Raw genomic sequence first — 18,930 nt, 5'->3', positions numbered from 1 at the left:
GGGGGGGGGGGGGGGGGGCAAAATTTTTCATTCGCACAAGAATTTTAGACGCAAATTTTAATTTTTATATAGGAATTGTTTTTATGTAGAAAAATTGTTAGAACAGATTGCACGTTAAAAATATCTCGTTAAAGTACAAAAAATAAAATTGCGAATCGAATTATTTAAAGATCCTAATTGTTAAGAAAAACAGATTTTGTACTAAGAATATTGAAGGACAATTAAAACTGCGTCATTAATTTTAGATGCATAAATCAATGCAATCTATCTATAAATATATGCAACAAAGTTATCTATGTGGTGTTATTTATAAATAGCTGTTCTCTATGTTCTTTGGAGTAATTCTGAAGAATGATAAAATTAAGCCAATTGTGAAAAAAAGTGGTTCAGTTTTCAATCTTTGAGATTAAGATTTCTTATTCATCTTGAGATTCACTCTTAAAAGTTTTAGAGACAGTATTGTTTTATGTTCCAATGATGCAGTATTGAAATAATTGATATATCACTTTACTTTTTGTTAAGAATCTTATAAAACAACATACATAGATAATTACTCAAATAGTAAGCAATTTGACCAATTACAGTTATAAATTATTGAAAATGTACTTCTATCATTTAAAAATTTGTAGCTATGATTAGGCAATTTTTAACTTATTGTTTAATGTCAATTTCTACTAATATAGATTAATTCTAATTTCCACTTTACTACCTTATGTTTTTTTCTAATAATTTCAAAAAATAGAAAAAAATAAAGAAGTACGTTTAACAATCAAAGTTAAAATTAGATTATATTATGGTAGAAATTATAATAATAGTTTTGTTATAGTTTTAGTTTTATTATATATTTTTCTACATGGAATTGACTTGAGATGGATTACTTACTTTGTTGTATTAAGAACAATTATTATAAATTACATATGATTAAATATATATTGATTATCTTTTATTTTTTATTTTCTCTTATTTCATTTATATTCTCATAATATAAAAGTTAGAAAGAAGACCTAATCACAACTAAAGGTAAAATAATTGTTGCAAAAAATTCTAAAATCAGACTTTGCCGATTATAGTTTTAATGAAACTTGGAATCATTTTGTTACAGATAGGAAAAGAGGATGAATTGCCAAAAAATATCTGTCAGAGATGCGTCTACAAGTTAGAGATGTTTTATGAATTTCGTCTTAGCTGCATGTCCACACAATCAATATTGAAGAATTATGCAGACTCCTTGAAGAATATTGTTACGCATAATAATCAGGTAAGTAAAATTTTCTTCTACATATAAAGATTGTATTAAATTATGTGAATTTTTTAATTATAGCAAATATATAGTATATTATTTCAAATATATTACAATACCGTAACTTGTAACAAGATTGCGTGTTCCAATTTTGATTATTCGAATTTTGTGTTATGTATTTTTTATCTTTGTAATATCCAATAATATGACATTTGTAATATTGCAAGAATAATGACATTTAGTGTCCATGTTGTTGGATATACAGGTGACTGCGGACAGCAAAATTAGTAAGACAATCATGAGATTTGCTTTTCCATAGAATGAGCAAGGCAAAGTACAAAATATTTATTTAAAAGGAAAAGAAACTTAATAAGGATTGTCAAAATTCAAAAATATTAGAAAAAATAGGGCAAATCAGTATATGGCGTGATACTTGGTTGCAAAATTCAACATACAATTTTAATAAAAATTTTATATTTAAATAAACTTATTATATTTATATTTAAATTATATTTAAATAAACAATTTTAATTAATTTATATTTAACTTGCTTCAAAATTTGAATTTTACCTTACTCTCATTTGCCTTATTTTTCTTAATATTTTTATTTGTTGGTCCAGTTTTATCACGATTAACAGAGCTATTTCATCGATGTACAAAACTATCATTATTGTTAGGATCCATATGATAGTATATCACAGTACAATAGATAATGTAGATATGTAAAACTGAAGTGAAATATATTGTTAATAATACTAATTGTATATAAAGTTATAAAATACTAAAAATATTAAAAAAAGATAATATAACGAGCAATGAGCCAAAAATGAAATTATTACAATGTAACAAAAAACAAAGAAAATATATATAAATTAACAGATGTTTCGACATCGATCGGGTCATTCTCAATATTGACAAAATTGTTTTAGATATAAAAATCTAAATAGAAATTTACATGAATTATCTTTTTTGTTTTATAAGTATAAAGTTTAGTAAAATGATGTTATTTGTTGAAATGTTTACCATGGTATAGTTACTAAAAATATTGATACACACTGCCAGTATTACTGATGCAATATTACTGATTAGTAGAGAAAACCGGGGATAGTTGATACACTTAAAATTACTGCGAAATAATAAATGATATTATTACATAAAAAATATAGTATTTCCGCAAAAACATTGCGGTTATGGTGCAATAAATTATTTTCGGACTGAATAGCGGTTTTTCAGATAGAAAATATTTTCAGCTTTCGATAGCCAAAATATAATAATGAATCAGTGTTATATTAAATGTTATATTTAACACTCTGTTCATTATATCATAATTTCAACGATTTTTATAGAAAATCTTTGCTTTATGAATAATAACTTACAGTTATATTATTCATACCTTGAAATATATTTTTTACTTAAACAAAAATTAAAATATGTAAATATAGCAAGCCGGAGCTAGTTACGGGATTTGTTATTACAGCTGTTTCTGTTTCTCCACAGTTAATAAGACCCATAATAAATTAGAAGAAATTTTTTAATTCAGCGATTGATCAAATGCATTGTGTGCAAATGTAATTTTGTTCCATAAAAGCTGTATTTACACATAATGCAACTGATTAATCGATATGAATTGAGATATACTCGCCCATAATCTCGACATAACCTCAATGCAACAGCGGCAACTGATATTGTGATCCATATAAGATTTCATCGTTAACGTTTCTTATAATATTCAAGCAACATAATTATACAGATATAGTAATGAATATTATACACATATTATCTGAAAATTATTAATAAAATTATGCATATTTTTTATATTTCCTTTAATTACATTTCGTTATATTTCGAAATTTGTATATTGCAAGAACTGATTCCAATGACTATAAGTAACTCTACACATGGGATTGATTGTCATAAGTGTCATTATTTTATATTTTTTATTGATACAACAAAAGTAATCGTATTATTAAATTATTAAAATAATTTCTGTATTGTTTATGCATGTGTCTATTGAAAAATTCTCGTACAATTTATATTCAATTTATTATGGATAAAAAAATATAAAAAAGCTGTATCAACTATTCCCTATTATTAATCGTTTGGAATCACTAAGATTTTTTACAACGTGCCAGCGTTCTTTCTCTCCTCTTCCTTATAACAATCAATTGATTTCTACCAATGAATATATACTGAGAGAACATTTTTTTTATAATTATAATTACTATAATTATTATTAGTTATGATTATTATTGCTATTTAGGAATAATAACTATATGTATAGTTCTAGTAACAAATATATATAGTTGGCAAATTAAAATGACTATAATTATAATTATTATAACCATAAAAATTACCACATCATTCAAACGAATATAAAATTGTAGTAATTCATTATGTTAAAACCATATTAAATACGGTTGTTCCAAAAAAAGATTACAAAATATATAGTATTTGAATAATTTTTATGATAATTTCAACTGTTTTTATAGTTATATTAACAGTAATTATAATTACAAATATCATATAATTTTCTCTCACAATCAGTATAGACTAACTTTGATACATACTTGGTTTAATTTATTCTTTATTTTTTTCTAATTCTAAGAATTAGAAAAATACAAAGAGTAGGTTAAACCGGGATTGAAGTTAATCTGTATTGAAGGAAAGAAATGAGCGATATTCAGCATCTTTAAAAAAAATATTGCAACAGTGACTGATTATGTGAAGTTAAATTAACTCAAATTTTATCAATGGCTGTTATCAATGGCGCGAAGAGTATCGCTGCATGTCTTTTTTCTTCTTCCGTACTTCTGATCGGTCAGACGGGAGCACAGTCCTGTACTTCTGTCGGATGAGGGGTTATGAAGAGGCGACGGGGAAAGAGGAAGCGCGCGCAGAGGCATCGCTGATCGGTAGCTGCTCGGGTTCCCGCTGACCCCCCTTTCCGTGTCTGCTGCACCCGGCGGCGCGCGATCTCAATAATTCCACCCTCGCGTACGCAACCGAGACGCCGACGGAAAGTGAGGAGGGATAAATAGAAGGAGGAAAGGAGAAAGAGAGAAGAGAGAGAGAGAGAGAGAGAGAGAGAATGTACAGACGTGTGTGCGTGTGTGAGACGACCGACGTCGCGACGTCTATTGATCGGTGCGTTGCGACCGCGAGACGCGCCGTTCACAGAAAGCGAAAGTCATAGTAGTATATTTATGATGACGTTCTGTTCTTTATTGTAAAAGACAATCCTTTATTTAGATAACTGTCCCTTAGATTTATATTTCTCAAAATAATTTTCAATTCTGTCCTTTCTTTTATCGTCTTTATTATTTTAACGGGAATTCTTGTTCAACCAATTGACAAATTTAGTTTCATTCAAGAGTGATATTAGTTATCTGATACTACTAGTATCGGAACGCTATTGCATTTCTGCTGGTGTTGACACAAGTTTATTTTTGTAATGTCTTCCTCGTTTTGATATATGTGAAACATTAAAATATTGAAACGAAATATATCTTGAGAATAAAATTAATAAAAATGTGTTTTCACACACAAATAAAAAAAAAGTAGTTTCGCACGAAACCATTCAAGTGTTGATGTTAAAATTTTTATTATGCTTAACGTTGAATATGAACTTGAAAATTAGTATTTTACTATTCAATTTTACTACAATAGTAAAACCTCTTCTTCAATTTGACACAAATATGCTTAGATAGTATCATACACATATTACTATATATATAATATTTTAATCTTTTAATGTGAAACATTTATAATAGATTTAATAGAATTAAAATTTTTATTTCAGTCTTTTGCTGTACGGCATTTAAAAAAATTGTTCAATAACAATTCTCAATGACGCATAAAAAGAAAGTTTCCTTTTATTAAGAAGAGAATCATGAAAAGTGGATGTTAGATGTAATGTGAGACTTTGGCATTTGAAGTTTGTCTTTTGCTTTCTCTAATAAAATATGGTCACCGCAAATATACTCCTTCATTCGCCGTCTCGACTGTCCTCCCCGTTCCTCTCCTACCTGCAACTTATTTCTCTTTCACCTGTCGTGCTCCTCTCGTCCCCGTAATACTTTTGCTCCTTCTTAATTTTACTTACAGCTTTTTTCCACGCGTTTTCGTTTCTTTCCATTTTATTTCTCTTTACCTCTTTTTCTTTTGTGATTTTTAATATCATCTTCAATCTTGTATAATATTCATTAATTTATCTTCGTATGATGTGACGCACGTTACTGTCTTATTCTTTATCGCTCGATTTTTTTCTTTCAGATACATGCTTTACATATGTTCATTCATTCATGCGTCATGCTCTAAAAGGACTTAATCATAGAACACCGCATAAATCCTATCTCTTCTCCAGTCCCTTGTTTCTGTTCTCCCTTTCTTTTTATCTCCTTTCGCTTCTTCTCGGTCTTACGCTCTCTCTCCCTCGATCCTTCTTCCAACTCACCCGCTCACCCCTGCCGATCCGGCAGTGCTGGGCACAGGTGCAACGTGAGTTGCCAGGCCCGCAACGCGCACGTTCGAGAAACCTGTTTCGAAACCCGGGATACCCCGACAAGATCGACGCAGCCTCGTTACGTGGGTGATTCTCTTTCTCTCTCGTCGCCGGCGTTCCGGAATATCGGTGGCGGCGGCGGCGGCGGCGAAGAGGGTCGCGAGACGACGTCCTCGTCGTCCCTGGCGTCTCTCCCATGAATCGCTCCCGTGTGTACACGCGCGCGCGCGTAAGTTCCGCCGCCCCCTCCTTCTCTCCCTCTCCTCGTAGGGTCTCGCTCTCTCTCTCTTGCTCTCTCAATGTCAGTGTCAAGGTCAGCGGGCCGACGCACCGGTCGCGGAGCGCCGCCGTCGCCACTGTTGCATCGCGCACAACGGCGATATACTCCTCGTGCATCCGGTATTGTTCCACAATACCGATAAGTCCGCGATGTTTGATGTACGAAGGATATACGTGTCGGTACCCTAGCTGTAGAATACTCTGTTAGAGAAGACTGGTGCCTGCTGGTGTTAACATCACGAGAAAAGAAAGAAGAGGAAGAAGAATAAGCCGGTGCATATATTGTATTATGCTGACAATGAGAGAGAAGGAAAATCGAATAGAGAGAAGAGACAGGAGCGCGGAGTAGCCATTCAAACGAGATCATCGCGTACACGTCGTCATCCTTCCCCCCCTTCCCTCCCTCCCACGCGGCACCCTTGATGCCGCTGCGAGCGATCGCTTCGTCATTCCTCCGTTGTCTCGCGTCTCACTTTCTCCGGTTCGATTTTTCTTGTCGACCGTATCGCATTCCGGGGATATTCGCCGGGTATATCGTAACGCGTCGCGGTTATCCTCCAGCCTCCAGGCGCGCCGGCGGTCCCCTTCTCCCTTCGAGTTTTTCTTTCTCTCTCTCTCTCTCTCTCTCTTGCGCACACATGTAGGTATCTGCTCTATCGGTCTCCGTTACAGCCTCCTGGCCTCTCTCGTAGTAGCGATGGGTACACGCCGCCGAGAGTGATACACACGAATCACAACGCTCCGTGTGCATACACATAAACACACACCTTCCGTTCCCCCCTGCCTCCGATCGGTCCGCCGCGCCGCGGCCAGCAGGCCTCCGTTCGCCTCTTTCTCTCTCTCTTCCCCCGTCGTCGCTTCCCGATCGTGTCTCTTCGGCGTGCCCGCGCGCGCGTTTAACTCCTCTTCGTCGCACCCTCGGGCTACGCGCCGGCCGCGGTGCATTCCGCGGGGAACCTCCGAACGGCATCGTTTGTATCACGCGCTGCTCCGTCCGTGTGTGTCACCGGCTCTTGCCTTACTTCTTTCTTGCCGTTCCCTCTTACCGCCCCCGTCGTTTTCACACACGTACACGTCGTTCCCTCTCTCTTTCTCTACCTTCGTCGAACCCTATTTTTTTTCTTTTTTTTTTCTTTCTCCCCCTTCACCTGCGGTTCCGTCTTTCTTTCCTCTCTTCTTCTCTCCGAGTCCGACGGCGAGACGTCTCCCCCGGCCGTCTCGCGCTTATCCCCTCCGCGCGCTGTCTGCTGCTTTTTTTCGCCTCTTTGTCCTTGCATCCTCCCGCGCCGGGAATCGACGGCGGCTGCGGTGGCTGCCAGCGTCGTGGCTCTCTCTCTCTGATCGTTTCGCGAATCGCGATATTCTTTCGAACGCGTCGCGAGAAGCATAAAAAGCGCATAAGCTCGTCGCGTGCAAAGCTCACGGATGCGCATGCCAGTGTTAACGTTTGTATATCGAGTGAATTGTCTCGCCGAAGCGTGCCGGTTATCATTACTCCGGCGCATCCGGAGTAATCCGAGTGTAAGACCCTGAACCCTCCTCCGAAAATGAACCACCAGATTCTCGCCGTCATTGTTCCTCCACTGCACGCGATCGGTGCTGTGATTTAAAAATCTGGATCGCACACTGTATCTATCTTTTGAAAAGCCGCCTCTGTTCGATTCAAAGTGCTCTGCCTGTCCTTTGATTTCGAAGCCCAACGGTCTTCTTTGGAACGTGACTTGGTCTCCGTTAGTGTGTGGTAAGCGCGTCCAAAAAGAGACGACGGGCGCCCATTTCTTTCGTTAGGATGACGATTTCTTTCTGCCTGTTTCTCTCTTCCGGGGAACGTTCTTTGCTTTTCGATCATTATTGCATTACATTTATATATATTAGATTTTTTGCTCAGTGTATTTTCAAATCTTGCAGAAACACAGAAATTATTTTTGTAGTGATCTTTTTATAGATATGTGAAATCCATTTCGATTTCATTAATCAACCGATTGCGATGATGATTATTTAGAGCATTTTTGGAGTCTCTTGAGACTAAGTCCATAATCTTGCCGTAAATCGCAAAAAATTAACCATTTCTTATTGGTTACGACCTTATTATAGGACAAGCTTAAGAAATTGCAAAGCCGTAGGAAATTGACCAATCACAGTGGATTATTTTTCTCATATAACTCTGTAATTGATAAATGTCCTGTGGCTTTACGTTGTATAGTTGTGGACCTAGATTGTAGACTTTCCGCGTGTAATTAGTTTTCCTTATTGTCCTTTCCTCTTAGAAATCTTGGAATCGATTGTGTATCTTGAAACAAGATGAATATTACAAAAATGAGCAAATTCAATACGTATTGGCTAATGAAATTATTAGTATTTTAGTGGCACTTTTGTAATTTTTACCTCATTTCAAGACGCACAATCGATCCTCTTGACGAAGACTTAACTTACGTTGCCGTTGGAAGGGGGATGCAAGAATTTGCATTTTCACTGTTGATCATCTTATTATATGTGAAAAAAATTAAAACATGACAAACATATCATTGATAATATCAAATAAATATTTTAAAAGTGTAATATTTTCAATGTGCAATAATGTAGTAATGTATAATGACTAATATGAAATAAGCTAACTGCGTAATCTCGGATTGTTATTATCATCAATCGACGGATTATGACTACGAATTGTATAACACGAAAAAATAACTATCTGTGGCAATTTTTGAATAATTTTATTTATTTATCGTTTACAACAAGAAATATGTATTTTAAATGCTTTTATCCGGCCTAAAATAGTGTACTATACACGAATTTCCAGATCTCCGTAAAGTCATCGTTTTTGTGTCAAACGGTAGTAATAAAAGACGATACGTGATAAGTATTCATCATGAATACCACTTGCATTCATAATTACATTTTAAGATGAAACTTTAAACAATGATAAATATTAACAATATAAACTCTGTCAAAACGGCCAAAGATGAGCTAATCAATAATGGATATTAAATATTCAGATATTCTTAATTTAATGTGTTTAATACATTAAACATTGATGCGAAACTAGTTTCAACTTACAAAGTCTTCTTCAGTCTTTTATAAAATATAATAAATATATAATATAAATTATATCATTAAAATAACGTCATCAAAATAAAATGAATAGAGTAAATGCCGATTGTAAAATTATATCCATGATGTTGTAATCCAATTGCAATGATATAATTAATTTAAAATACAGTGGACGCGTGAATATCACTCAAGAAAATTTCAAGACGATTAGGATTAATAAATCCATCACTCACAAGTCAGTGACGAGACCTTTGCGAATTTTATAATACCTGTCATCCAAATGAGTGACATAATCAAAATGTTAAATAAGGATTAATTATTGCATAGCGTGTAATCAACCAAATTAAATTTAGGGTACGGATAAAGACAAAATGTCAAATGGTGGGCAACAGCAGCAGCATGCAAATTACGTGGAAACGCACGCTGCGGCACACGCGGCACTGCAGCAGCACATGGCTCAACAAGCTGCTCAAGCGAGGTTAACTGGACCCGGACCACACGCGGCCCCGCAACCACCGAATCCCACGTTTACCTTACCAGACGATGGGCTTGGCTATGATGATGGAGTAAGGGTGCTGCGTTCTATCGGAACATGGTATGTAAAAGGCATTTCGACCTTCTTAAAATTTCTTGCTTAAAATGTCTTTCTAAGAGCGAGATTTTTTTCCATCAAAGATATTTTCGAGTCATTGTTCGATTGCAATTTTTTAAATGCAGTATATGATATTTCTGCGCGAAGATTTGACAATTTATCATCATAAATGTCATGAAACAGAAAAGAAATATCAGATTGCATATAAAGGATTGTTTTCCAAAACGCTTTTTACAAAATGACCCTAACACTAAAATCTTATTTTATTCTATTTTGAAGCTTTCCACATTGGATTTCACATAATTATATTTTTAATCGTTTTCAGAAATTATTGTAGCATAACTGTAACTAGTTCCTACTTCACAGGTCTTCGGATTACTCTTCTGCAATGCGTCCTAGTATGATGCCGGCATTTCCTGGAGCAGACCAACAGTTTGGAAGTAGAGCACCGGCGGTAAATCAACCATTACGAACAGCAACAAATAGTGTGAGTGTTCGTCCGGGATCTGTCTCAAAGGCGACTAACACAGGCGAACCAACGACGAAAGCATTTGCCTGTACTGTTTGTGGCAAGGGGCTCGCTCGTAAGGATAAACTTGTCATACATATGCGTATACATACTGGAGAGAAGCCGTATTCCTGTGAAGTGTGCGGTAAGTACATATAAATAAATTATAATTATTGAATATATTTTACTCTAATTATTTTAAGCCACAGATTATCTTTGATCTGTTCTAAAAAGAAGCAATTAAATTAATAAAATCTTGATGAATATTGCAGGTAAAGCATTTGCTCGTCGAGACAAATTGGTTATTCATATGAACAAGCTCAGACATAGAACCGGTGTTTCGTCTCTGTCAGCGCCTTCCACACCACGAGCCGATCAACATCAACAACAACAGCAACAACAACAACAGCAGCAGCCACAACAACAACAAACGCAACAGCAACAGCCGTCTCGCCAAGATAGTATTCATAAATTGAAAGAGGAGCCAGTGAGTTGGGCCTGTGAACTGTGTGGACGATCATTCGCTACTAGAGAGGAATGGACGCAACACGCTCGGTTAATATTTCCTTATTTTCAATATCAATATATCTAAGTTTTAATGTAATGTCTACAACTAATTTTGATGATCAATCACAGATCTCATTTGGAGGGAATGCCACCGCAACACGCCGCCCCATACTTTCCAGGATCTGCCCCGCCGCCGCAATCCTATACTCCTGAGAGAAATTTTTGCTTAGTGTGTCGCGCCGACTTCACGGATAAGGCTGAATTTATGTTTCATATACGTTCGCATTGCGAGCACGGGCAACCGTCAGGTGGTAAACAGAGCGGCGGAGATGCCGCGACGGCTGAACTCATTGCCAGAGGACTTGTTGATCCTTCCGGATTATGCAGCTAGAATTACTCCTTTCCTTGTCACTACGTACCGTCGATTTGTGTCTTACCATAGTACAAGTTTTCTGCTCCACCAGAAACTTTCGCATAGGATGTCATGCATATTGTGATTGTAATGATATATATACCAACTTATCGATAATAGATACACAGTAGCATGTTCTGTAACGATAACTAATAGCGAATAGCAATATTAACATATTCATTGATGGATTAAATCGATAATTTTATCGATGATAATCCACAATTGTGATTAATTTTTAATGTATTTTTACTATATCTGAAAGTAAATGACTTTCATGTTATGTTTGATCATTCCTTTACACGGTTTAAAAATTATCAAGAAAATTTATTAATATTTCTTAAGAAAATGAAAATTTTGGCAATCATTTCGTGACAGATTATTAAAGAAATAGCACATTTTGTAGCAAATACATATCAGAGTTAAAGATTTTCTCTAAATTATTTTCAAGAATACACTACTGTGTATCTTGACACACAAGATAAGATCTACATTATTGAAAAAAGAAATTGAGGTATTGACACGATACTAATAGTTATAATAAAAATACGAACTATATTGTGTCAGTATTTAAAAAGCTATGACTTAATAGTATACGTTCCTACATAGCTAGCTTCCCGCTATTTGTAGGTACTAGTAGACCTATTCTGTAACTTTTTAACATATAACATATAAGCTTTATTCACATTATAGATACTCTTTTTAAAATGTTATGAAAAAACGACTTCAAAAAATGTCTATTTTTTGGTTTTCGGTTTTAGAATCCAATTTTACACTACACAAAAATTTTAGGTTATGCATGCGATTGGTTTCAGAAATATAGAGCATCAAATAGTTAATAGATCATTAACTACTAATAAAATGTGACACTAACAACACTTTATAGCATAAATTTTTGTTGAATTTTGAAAATCGACACCTATGAGTTCTTTTAATTGCTTGAATATAATGCGACAAATATTAGAACAATTATTCATTTTTCTGGAAATTGTTATGATCTTTTCGACTTGCTAATTACAAATTTTTTATCACATTTTGGAAAGTAATTAATGACAATTTTTGAATGAGAAGTATTTAAATATAATTATATATGATATATATTATTACACATATACTATATATAATTATATATAATATATGGTGACTCCTTTGACGCTTTATATTTCTGAAACCAATTGCATGCTCAATATAAAACTTTATTGTGATTTGTGTCTCAACATGAGTTATTATTTGACATAAAATTTGATTCCAAAATTGAGGGCCATAGGCAAAAGATTTATTTATTTTACGGGTCATCTTAATAATTTCTAAATGGTTCGAGATATAAAATTGAAATTTACAGGGATACAACGGCATCATAAAATCTATCATTAAATCTTAGAAACATCCACCATACATGCTATTTAAGATTTCCAGATCTCCTTTTCCCTCCTCTCGCCGGCGATGTTAAGGTAGATGTTTTTGAGGTTCAATGATAGATTTTATGTATCCCGTTGTATCCTTGTAAATTTCAATCATATATCTCGAATTATTCAGAGATTATTCAGGTGATCTGGGATTTTTGGTGGACACTGTATATGTTTTAATTAATGAATGTTGTGTGTACTTTATGGAAGTTATTTTTTTTAATATGATGTTAATCGATTGTGTAAATAATTAATAATATTTAAATTTTATTAAAGATCACTAAAAATACTTTACTGAAGAATATAGCAATCTGCGAATGTAATTGAATCATTATTGTGTTTATATAGCGTGAATAAAGCTTGAAAGTGACTAAATATAGTTGCATAAAATATGCGCATAAAAAGACCGATTAACGATATAAAGAATATTATATTGTTACATCGTTTAAATTAGATTTAAATAGTTGGACTTGAAAAGTTACAAAATAGGCCTGTAGTAGTATATATACTCTCTGATGTACAGGTTTGTTCTCAATGCTATTATATTTTTTTATATGTATATGTATGTTTTCATCTGTTATATACATTTAGAAAATTTATTATTTTAATAGCGTATTATTCTCTAATTTGAATTTAATATCAAAATGAATTATGTTATCGTTTACAGATCTAATTCGGAAATTTAAGTTTTATGCAGGATAATTCGTCTAATTTAAACAGTTTGAATTACTTCAGAAGGTTTGCTGGTTATCGCCGTATCTCTCTTCATTTTTAATAGTTTGAACTATTCTTTTTCATTATGCGAAGAAAGATCTGAAACAAAAGTTGCACAATTTGAAAAGACATTATCACTTGTCACTTATATTTTATATAAAAATATAATATAAAAATAATCAAATTATAAAAAAATTAAATATAATGCTGTTCTTTTTAAAAATATAAAAGAGATTTTTAAATTTCTATTTGCGATATTAATATCTAAGTGAGAGATTACCTAATATTAAGTTGTCAAATTCGATGAATTATTTTGTGTGATTTTATTATACTTCATCAATCGTTAACTATTCGTTTACTTCTGTTAAGACATGTGAAATTATATAATATAAATGGTAACGATATATAATATAAATCGTAACAATTTATATCATACAGACAGAATTTTATAACTTCCAAAAACATTCGATCAAATTTATTGTCATTTTATATACAGATCGCTGCTGTACATAAGTCTCAGTGATTAATCGTATCTAGATGCAAAAAGTTTTTATTATAAACAAATTTCAAACTTTAATTTGAAAGGCTTCGAATTTTTGTATATATATGTTCTATTATATATTTGAAATGAATACGAAGCGTATATGCTCAAAGTCTTAATGTCTATTATTAATCAATTTGTAACGCGAATAGAATTTTTTTATTGATGTTTTTGACATTACGTACACTATGGTATGATTATTCCTTATTATGACAGTTCTTAAGTACTTAATGAAGAGTGTTTGAAGTTTACATTTAATTATTATGAATATGTATTGAGAATGCATGGTAAAGAATTTCTTATACGATTAATCATGTATTATTTATGGATATTTTACGCGTGTTTCTTGCGCGGAGAAATATGCGAAAGAAAGATATTTTTCTCCCCTGCGTTATATCCATAAACGTAATAAGTATGAACTAGGCATTTTTATCGAAATTATTACTATCGTTATAAAAAGTAAGGTAGATCGATTCATACTATTTTTTTTCTTTATTAAATTCGAATAGAGATGCTAATATCAGGAAATGCACAGTCTGTACCCATTGCGTCTGTGATTTTGTATAGATTTCGTATAATGCAGACTCGGACAATGTGTAAATCGGCAAATCATTTCATTGTTTTATCAAAAAGAAAACTATATATGTACACGAATGTGTCCATTATTCGCAACGGAAAATTATTAGCGACAATAATCGAGTATCAGTTTCCGTTACTAACCGAATATACGCGTCAACATATTGGCAGACTCTCGAGCATTATATAATATGAATTTGCATTGTGAACAAACTATATCTTCCAGAAGAAGCTAATAGGGTTCGCTTGTTACAGCGCTTACAGCTTCCTCTCGTCTCTTTAGAATAGTTCTCTAAGATAAGCCAGTAAAATGCGCTAAGAACGCGAGACTGCCGTGCCTCCTGCCCCACGTACAAATCCGCTTCCGGGTTGTTTTCCATTCGATGGTCGTTTTATGAGACGTCCGTGCCTCTGCGATGATATAAAAATCAAAAGTCGAAGCCTAACGCTGAGCGTATATTTTGTGTAACGTAACATTTATAACTAGAGGTATAATTACCGCGACAATAGCTACTATCTTAGACTATCGTACGCATAACAAGCAATTATAGGAACGTCCCGAGTCTTTATCCGAACTTATATTTTTAGCGTAGTGAGATTAGTGAATAGTCCTATCCGCCACGAGGTCAGTTTTTTACTTTATGATCCTCATCTCTCCATTGCGCGCGCTGCATGTCTCATCGCGCGTAGGTTGAGACGAAAGTGCAATCAAATTTAAATCAATGCCCTTGGCAATCAAGCACTGTTCGCATTTGATGAGATAAATAATTGACGTTCGCCTACAAAATCGATAATGTTTAATATTAATAGTGTTTGATAGAGAACACTAGGAATATTCGAGTCAGCCAGAATATATGGGAGTTAAAAAACGCAAGTCGATTACACGCTTCAATGTACCATTTAATGTAAGAAGATATGCGTACACAGGTGTTTATAACTTGGATTTCTTTACGAAGATTTTTTTATATAAAAGAAAGGGGGAGAAAAAGTGAAATGAAAAGAAGAAGCTACACGCGTACAAGAGAACGCGTAACATTTCCGTGCGTTGAGGATTTGGAAGAATAGACGACGCATAGTGCCTTTTCTCTGGGATTTATTCACACTGTCATTCTTTGAAATTCACGGGAGGCACACCGGCATAAATAAAAAAAATATTGATATAAATTAGGTACTTAGATAAGACGGCGTTTATTTTCATTTTCGTCTTTCTGTTACGAGGAGAGTGAACGTTCAATGCCACACTGCCTCTACAGCAGCTGTTTTAGACTACTTTTATACTGTTGATGTCACGCGCAGCTAATCAGAGTCTGTATATTACTGCCATAATTATATACGAAACGAAATGTATACTCAATATACCTTTATAAATAAAACGCGACTAAAAAGGAATTACATTGTATTTATTGCATCATGGACGTTAATCTCTTTGCGTGTAACATTCGGTGACAAAGGCAAACTAGCGTCATAACGATAATCGCGTCAATTCGTACGATGATGTAAGGCGTTTTCTCTGGCGACAATGTCGGAGTGACCTAGAATATCGGTGGCGTTTGCATTTCTTTCTACCTACTTAAGGTTGCCGAGTTCCTGCTCGGGTGCAGGCGGTTCGCCTTGCCGGATCGCGCCGCGCCCGTGTTACGGCCAACAATAATAATAGCTAGCGAACCGGCTCGACTTCGTTGCATTTTTATTTCCTCGCCCTTTCCGACTCCCTGCCTCCTCGTGTGCGCGATGGTGTGGTGGTGCATACGCATTTTCACTCGCGAGCTTGGATAATAAGATAATCGCTCCTTTGTTCTTCCTTTCTTCCGTTTCTGCCAGTAACACTCGCTGTCTTTCATAGAACAAGACACGACGCAACGCTATTTTGATGGTATTTTATAATAGGTGGATATATATTGACTACAAATCAATTTCAATCAAAAAGGAATTTTTATTTGAAAATATTAGTAACATAAGCACTATTTTATGACGCTTACTTATAAAATAAAAGAAAAGGAAACGTATCTTTTTAACTCTCATTAACGTGAGAAAATGTATCTTTATTTAATATTAAAGTCAAAATTATCCTGTTACGATATTTGTATTAAATAAATTTAATTACAATTATGAGTTTTAAATAAAGATATATGATAGAATTATATACATAATATTGAATACACTTTTGATATAACATTCCTCATATAAATATATATATCGGGCGTATCCCACATTTCCTTCAGTATCGTGGGATTCTCAGTTGCAACACTATGGAGAACGAAAGGTTACCGGATGAAAGTAAGTCGACCCTATGGAGCACGTGATTGTGCTCGCATTTGTACGGGAAATTGCTATGTAAGGTACATCGAGCATTGCACGATGAAATCATTCGATTCTACAGTTTCAATGATTTATTCTTTAGACGCGAAGATATACGAGACTTGCTGCGTAAGGGAACTTTCATGAGAGTACATTTTAGCATTTATAAATACGTACTTTACGAGGTTTTGACACTGTCATTAATGATATTAATTTATATGTATATAAAAAAGAAATACAATAATTATAATCGAGCATGTTATTTAAAATTAATTCGAAACATGAAACAAAAACGCGAGTATTACGACTGATTGAAAAAGAAATTTTTTACATAATTCTCTTACAATTAGTTATTAATACTTTTTTGACACTCAACTACATTTTTATTTTAAAACTAGAATTCTTTTTTAAATTAATAGTTAGTCTCATTTTAGATTCGTTATCGTTTCTCACATCATAAACTCACTTGCCACTCAACTTTTGCTGAATGTATAGGAGAAGCCGTCGGGAGTCCGATTGAAGCTGAGTTTCCCCGGCGGATAAAAATTCCGGGGTGCCGCGGCCGGTGTCGTTATCACGTTATATTGTGGCTCAGGGCGAAGTTGGGGTTGATAGCGTGGCCTCGGTGGCGCATACGAGGGTATACTTTGCAATTCCGAGGGATAATGATAGCGAGGTGGCGGCTGCGACTGGTATTGATACTGTGATTGAAGCCGCGATTGAAGCTGCGGTTGAAGCTGCGGTTGAGGCTGCGGTTGATAAACGACAGGTTGCAGCTCGTAATCTGATTGATAACGCCGCGGAACCTGCTGAAGAGGCGGCGGTTGAGGCCGCGGTTGATAAACAACAGGTTGCGGCTCGTAATCCGATTGATAGCGCCGTGGATATTGTTGAGGGGGTGGCGATGCGTAACTCGGGGACTGGTAATCCGACGGATTATATTGCGCCAACGGTGTATACTCCGGCTGCGGTGGCTCTTGCGGGGGTGCACTAGGAATGTGGTCTCCGGTCGCCTGTGAAACAAAGTTCAAGATTTACTTAACATTTGGTTAAAATTAATAAGATGGAATCAAGTGAACTTGAGTTTAATACCGTATGATTAATTTTGCAATAAATTAATATGCGATGAACTCTTTAAACTTTAAATCTAATTTTTTCTGAAATATTTGTATATAACATTTGGTATAAGAAGTTAGAAATTAATAATATATAAATTCACCAAAAAAATTTAATTATAAAAAATTTAACAAAAATAAATTATAAAATGTTATAAATTCAGCGTGAAAATTAATAATAGATTTAATTATAGCAAGTAAAAATGTGCACTCTTTTTACGTACTTGGAATCCGTTTTTTCCCGCTGTATAAGTCACGGTTCGCCTTTGTCCGGTTGGGTCGATGTACGAGTATGATCCACGTCGATTACCTTCTATGTCGCTTTCCTCTTTAAATTCCACTCCGTCTTCTTGAGAGTAGGCAGCACCGAATGTGCCATCACCTGCGAGATAACGCGCGTCGCTCAAAATCGCCGTTTGACGCGGCGATTGGTAATGAGGTTCTTGGCAGGTCACAGCGATGACGATACCCAACAAAATAATCTGTGTAATAGAAATAAAATTTGAATCGTGTAAATTTCTTTGTTTGAAATATCTAAAAATCTAAAAGATATAAGACCACAAAATATTCTTATGTCTTATTATTTAACATTACGTACATTTTATAACATACAATTATGATATATCTCATTAAATTTAATTGTACAATATATTCTTTATTATACATATTTTATATAGAATTCTATTATTATGAGTTAAATGAATGATTTGATAAGAGCGTAGTAAATGAATACTTACGACTACGGCAGTCATGTTGAGAGAATAAATGGATTCTTAGGCAGCGGGAAGCGCAACAGTGCTCCCAGAAGTCAATGAGAGGGGCGTTTTATACGGCGGATTAGCTGAGGGCGACCCGACGAAGAAACCTTGATAGGAACCCGCGCGTCCCAATCACACCCGTCTTTCACCACGCCCTACGAACAATTTCTGTGCAAATTTCTAGTCATTGTACTTTCCATGTGATACTTAGTCTAATATTTTGCTTAACTCGCGAAAAAGTCTAGATTATACGGAATTTTTCCAAAATCCCTATAGACGTTAATTTTAACTTCTTTTTTAAATGTACTTATTTAACGTTTTTTAAATTGTAACAATTAATTATAAATAAGTGTTTACATTTACTGTAAAAATATATTTGTAACAAATAGATCAATAGATATATTTATAACTTATTTATGTTTCTTACTGCATATG

At 34.4% G+C, this 18,930-nt stretch overlaps 2 protein-coding genes across 2 annotated transcripts in view; one reads left to right on the top strand and one right to left on the bottom strand.

The window, feature by feature from the left end:
- Nucleotides 1–11,069, top strand: part of LOC108783323 (zinc finger and SCAN domain-containing protein 10) — an 11,395-nt gene extending 326 nt beyond the window's left edge. The window contains exons 2-6 of the mRNA XM_018551870.1: nucleotides 1,103–1,258; nucleotides 9,425–9,666; nucleotides 10,030–10,316; nucleotides 10,444–10,726; nucleotides 10,808–11,069. Of these exons, the coding sequence (XP_018407372.1) occupies nucleotides 1,103–1,258; nucleotides 9,425–9,666; nucleotides 10,030–10,316; nucleotides 10,444–10,726; nucleotides 10,808–11,069 (1,230 nt within the window). The remainder of the gene's footprint in view (nucleotides 1–1,102; nucleotides 1,259–9,424; nucleotides 9,667–10,029; nucleotides 10,317–10,443; nucleotides 10,727–10,807) is intronic.
- A 6,026-nt stretch (nucleotides 11,070–17,095) lies between these two features.
- On the bottom strand, nucleotides 17,096–18,489 carry CPR19 (cuticular protein 19). Its single transcript, XM_018551873.1, has 3 exons — nucleotides 18,475–18,489; nucleotides 17,962–18,219; nucleotides 17,096–17,635 (listed from the first exon to the last, which is right to left on the bottom strand). The coding sequence occupies exons 1-3, from the start codon at nucleotides 18,487–18,489 to the stop codon at nucleotides 17,096–17,098; spliced, it is 813 nt and encodes a 270-aa protein (XP_018407375.1).
- Nucleotides 18,490–18,930: the final 441 nt, after the last annotated feature.

The sequence above is a fragment of the Cyphomyrmex costatus genome, unplaced genomic scaffold (assembly GCF_001594065.2).
Source record: "Cyphomyrmex costatus isolate MS0001 unplaced genomic scaffold, Ccosl1.0 scaffold148, whole genome shotgun sequence".
In the NCBI taxonomy this organism is placed as follows: domain Eukaryota; kingdom Metazoa; phylum Arthropoda; class Insecta; order Hymenoptera; family Formicidae; genus Cyphomyrmex; species Cyphomyrmex costatus.
This window is presented reverse-complemented; position numbering and strand designations above follow the sequence as displayed.

Bases quoted from the DNA above. Each gene is read 5' to 3' on its own strand.
- CPR19 (XM_018551873.1), bottom strand. The intron at 17,636-17,961 runs GTACGTAAAAAG...TTTGTTTCACAG, and splicing joins CGGGAAAAAACGGATTCCAA to GCGACCGGAGACCACATTCC.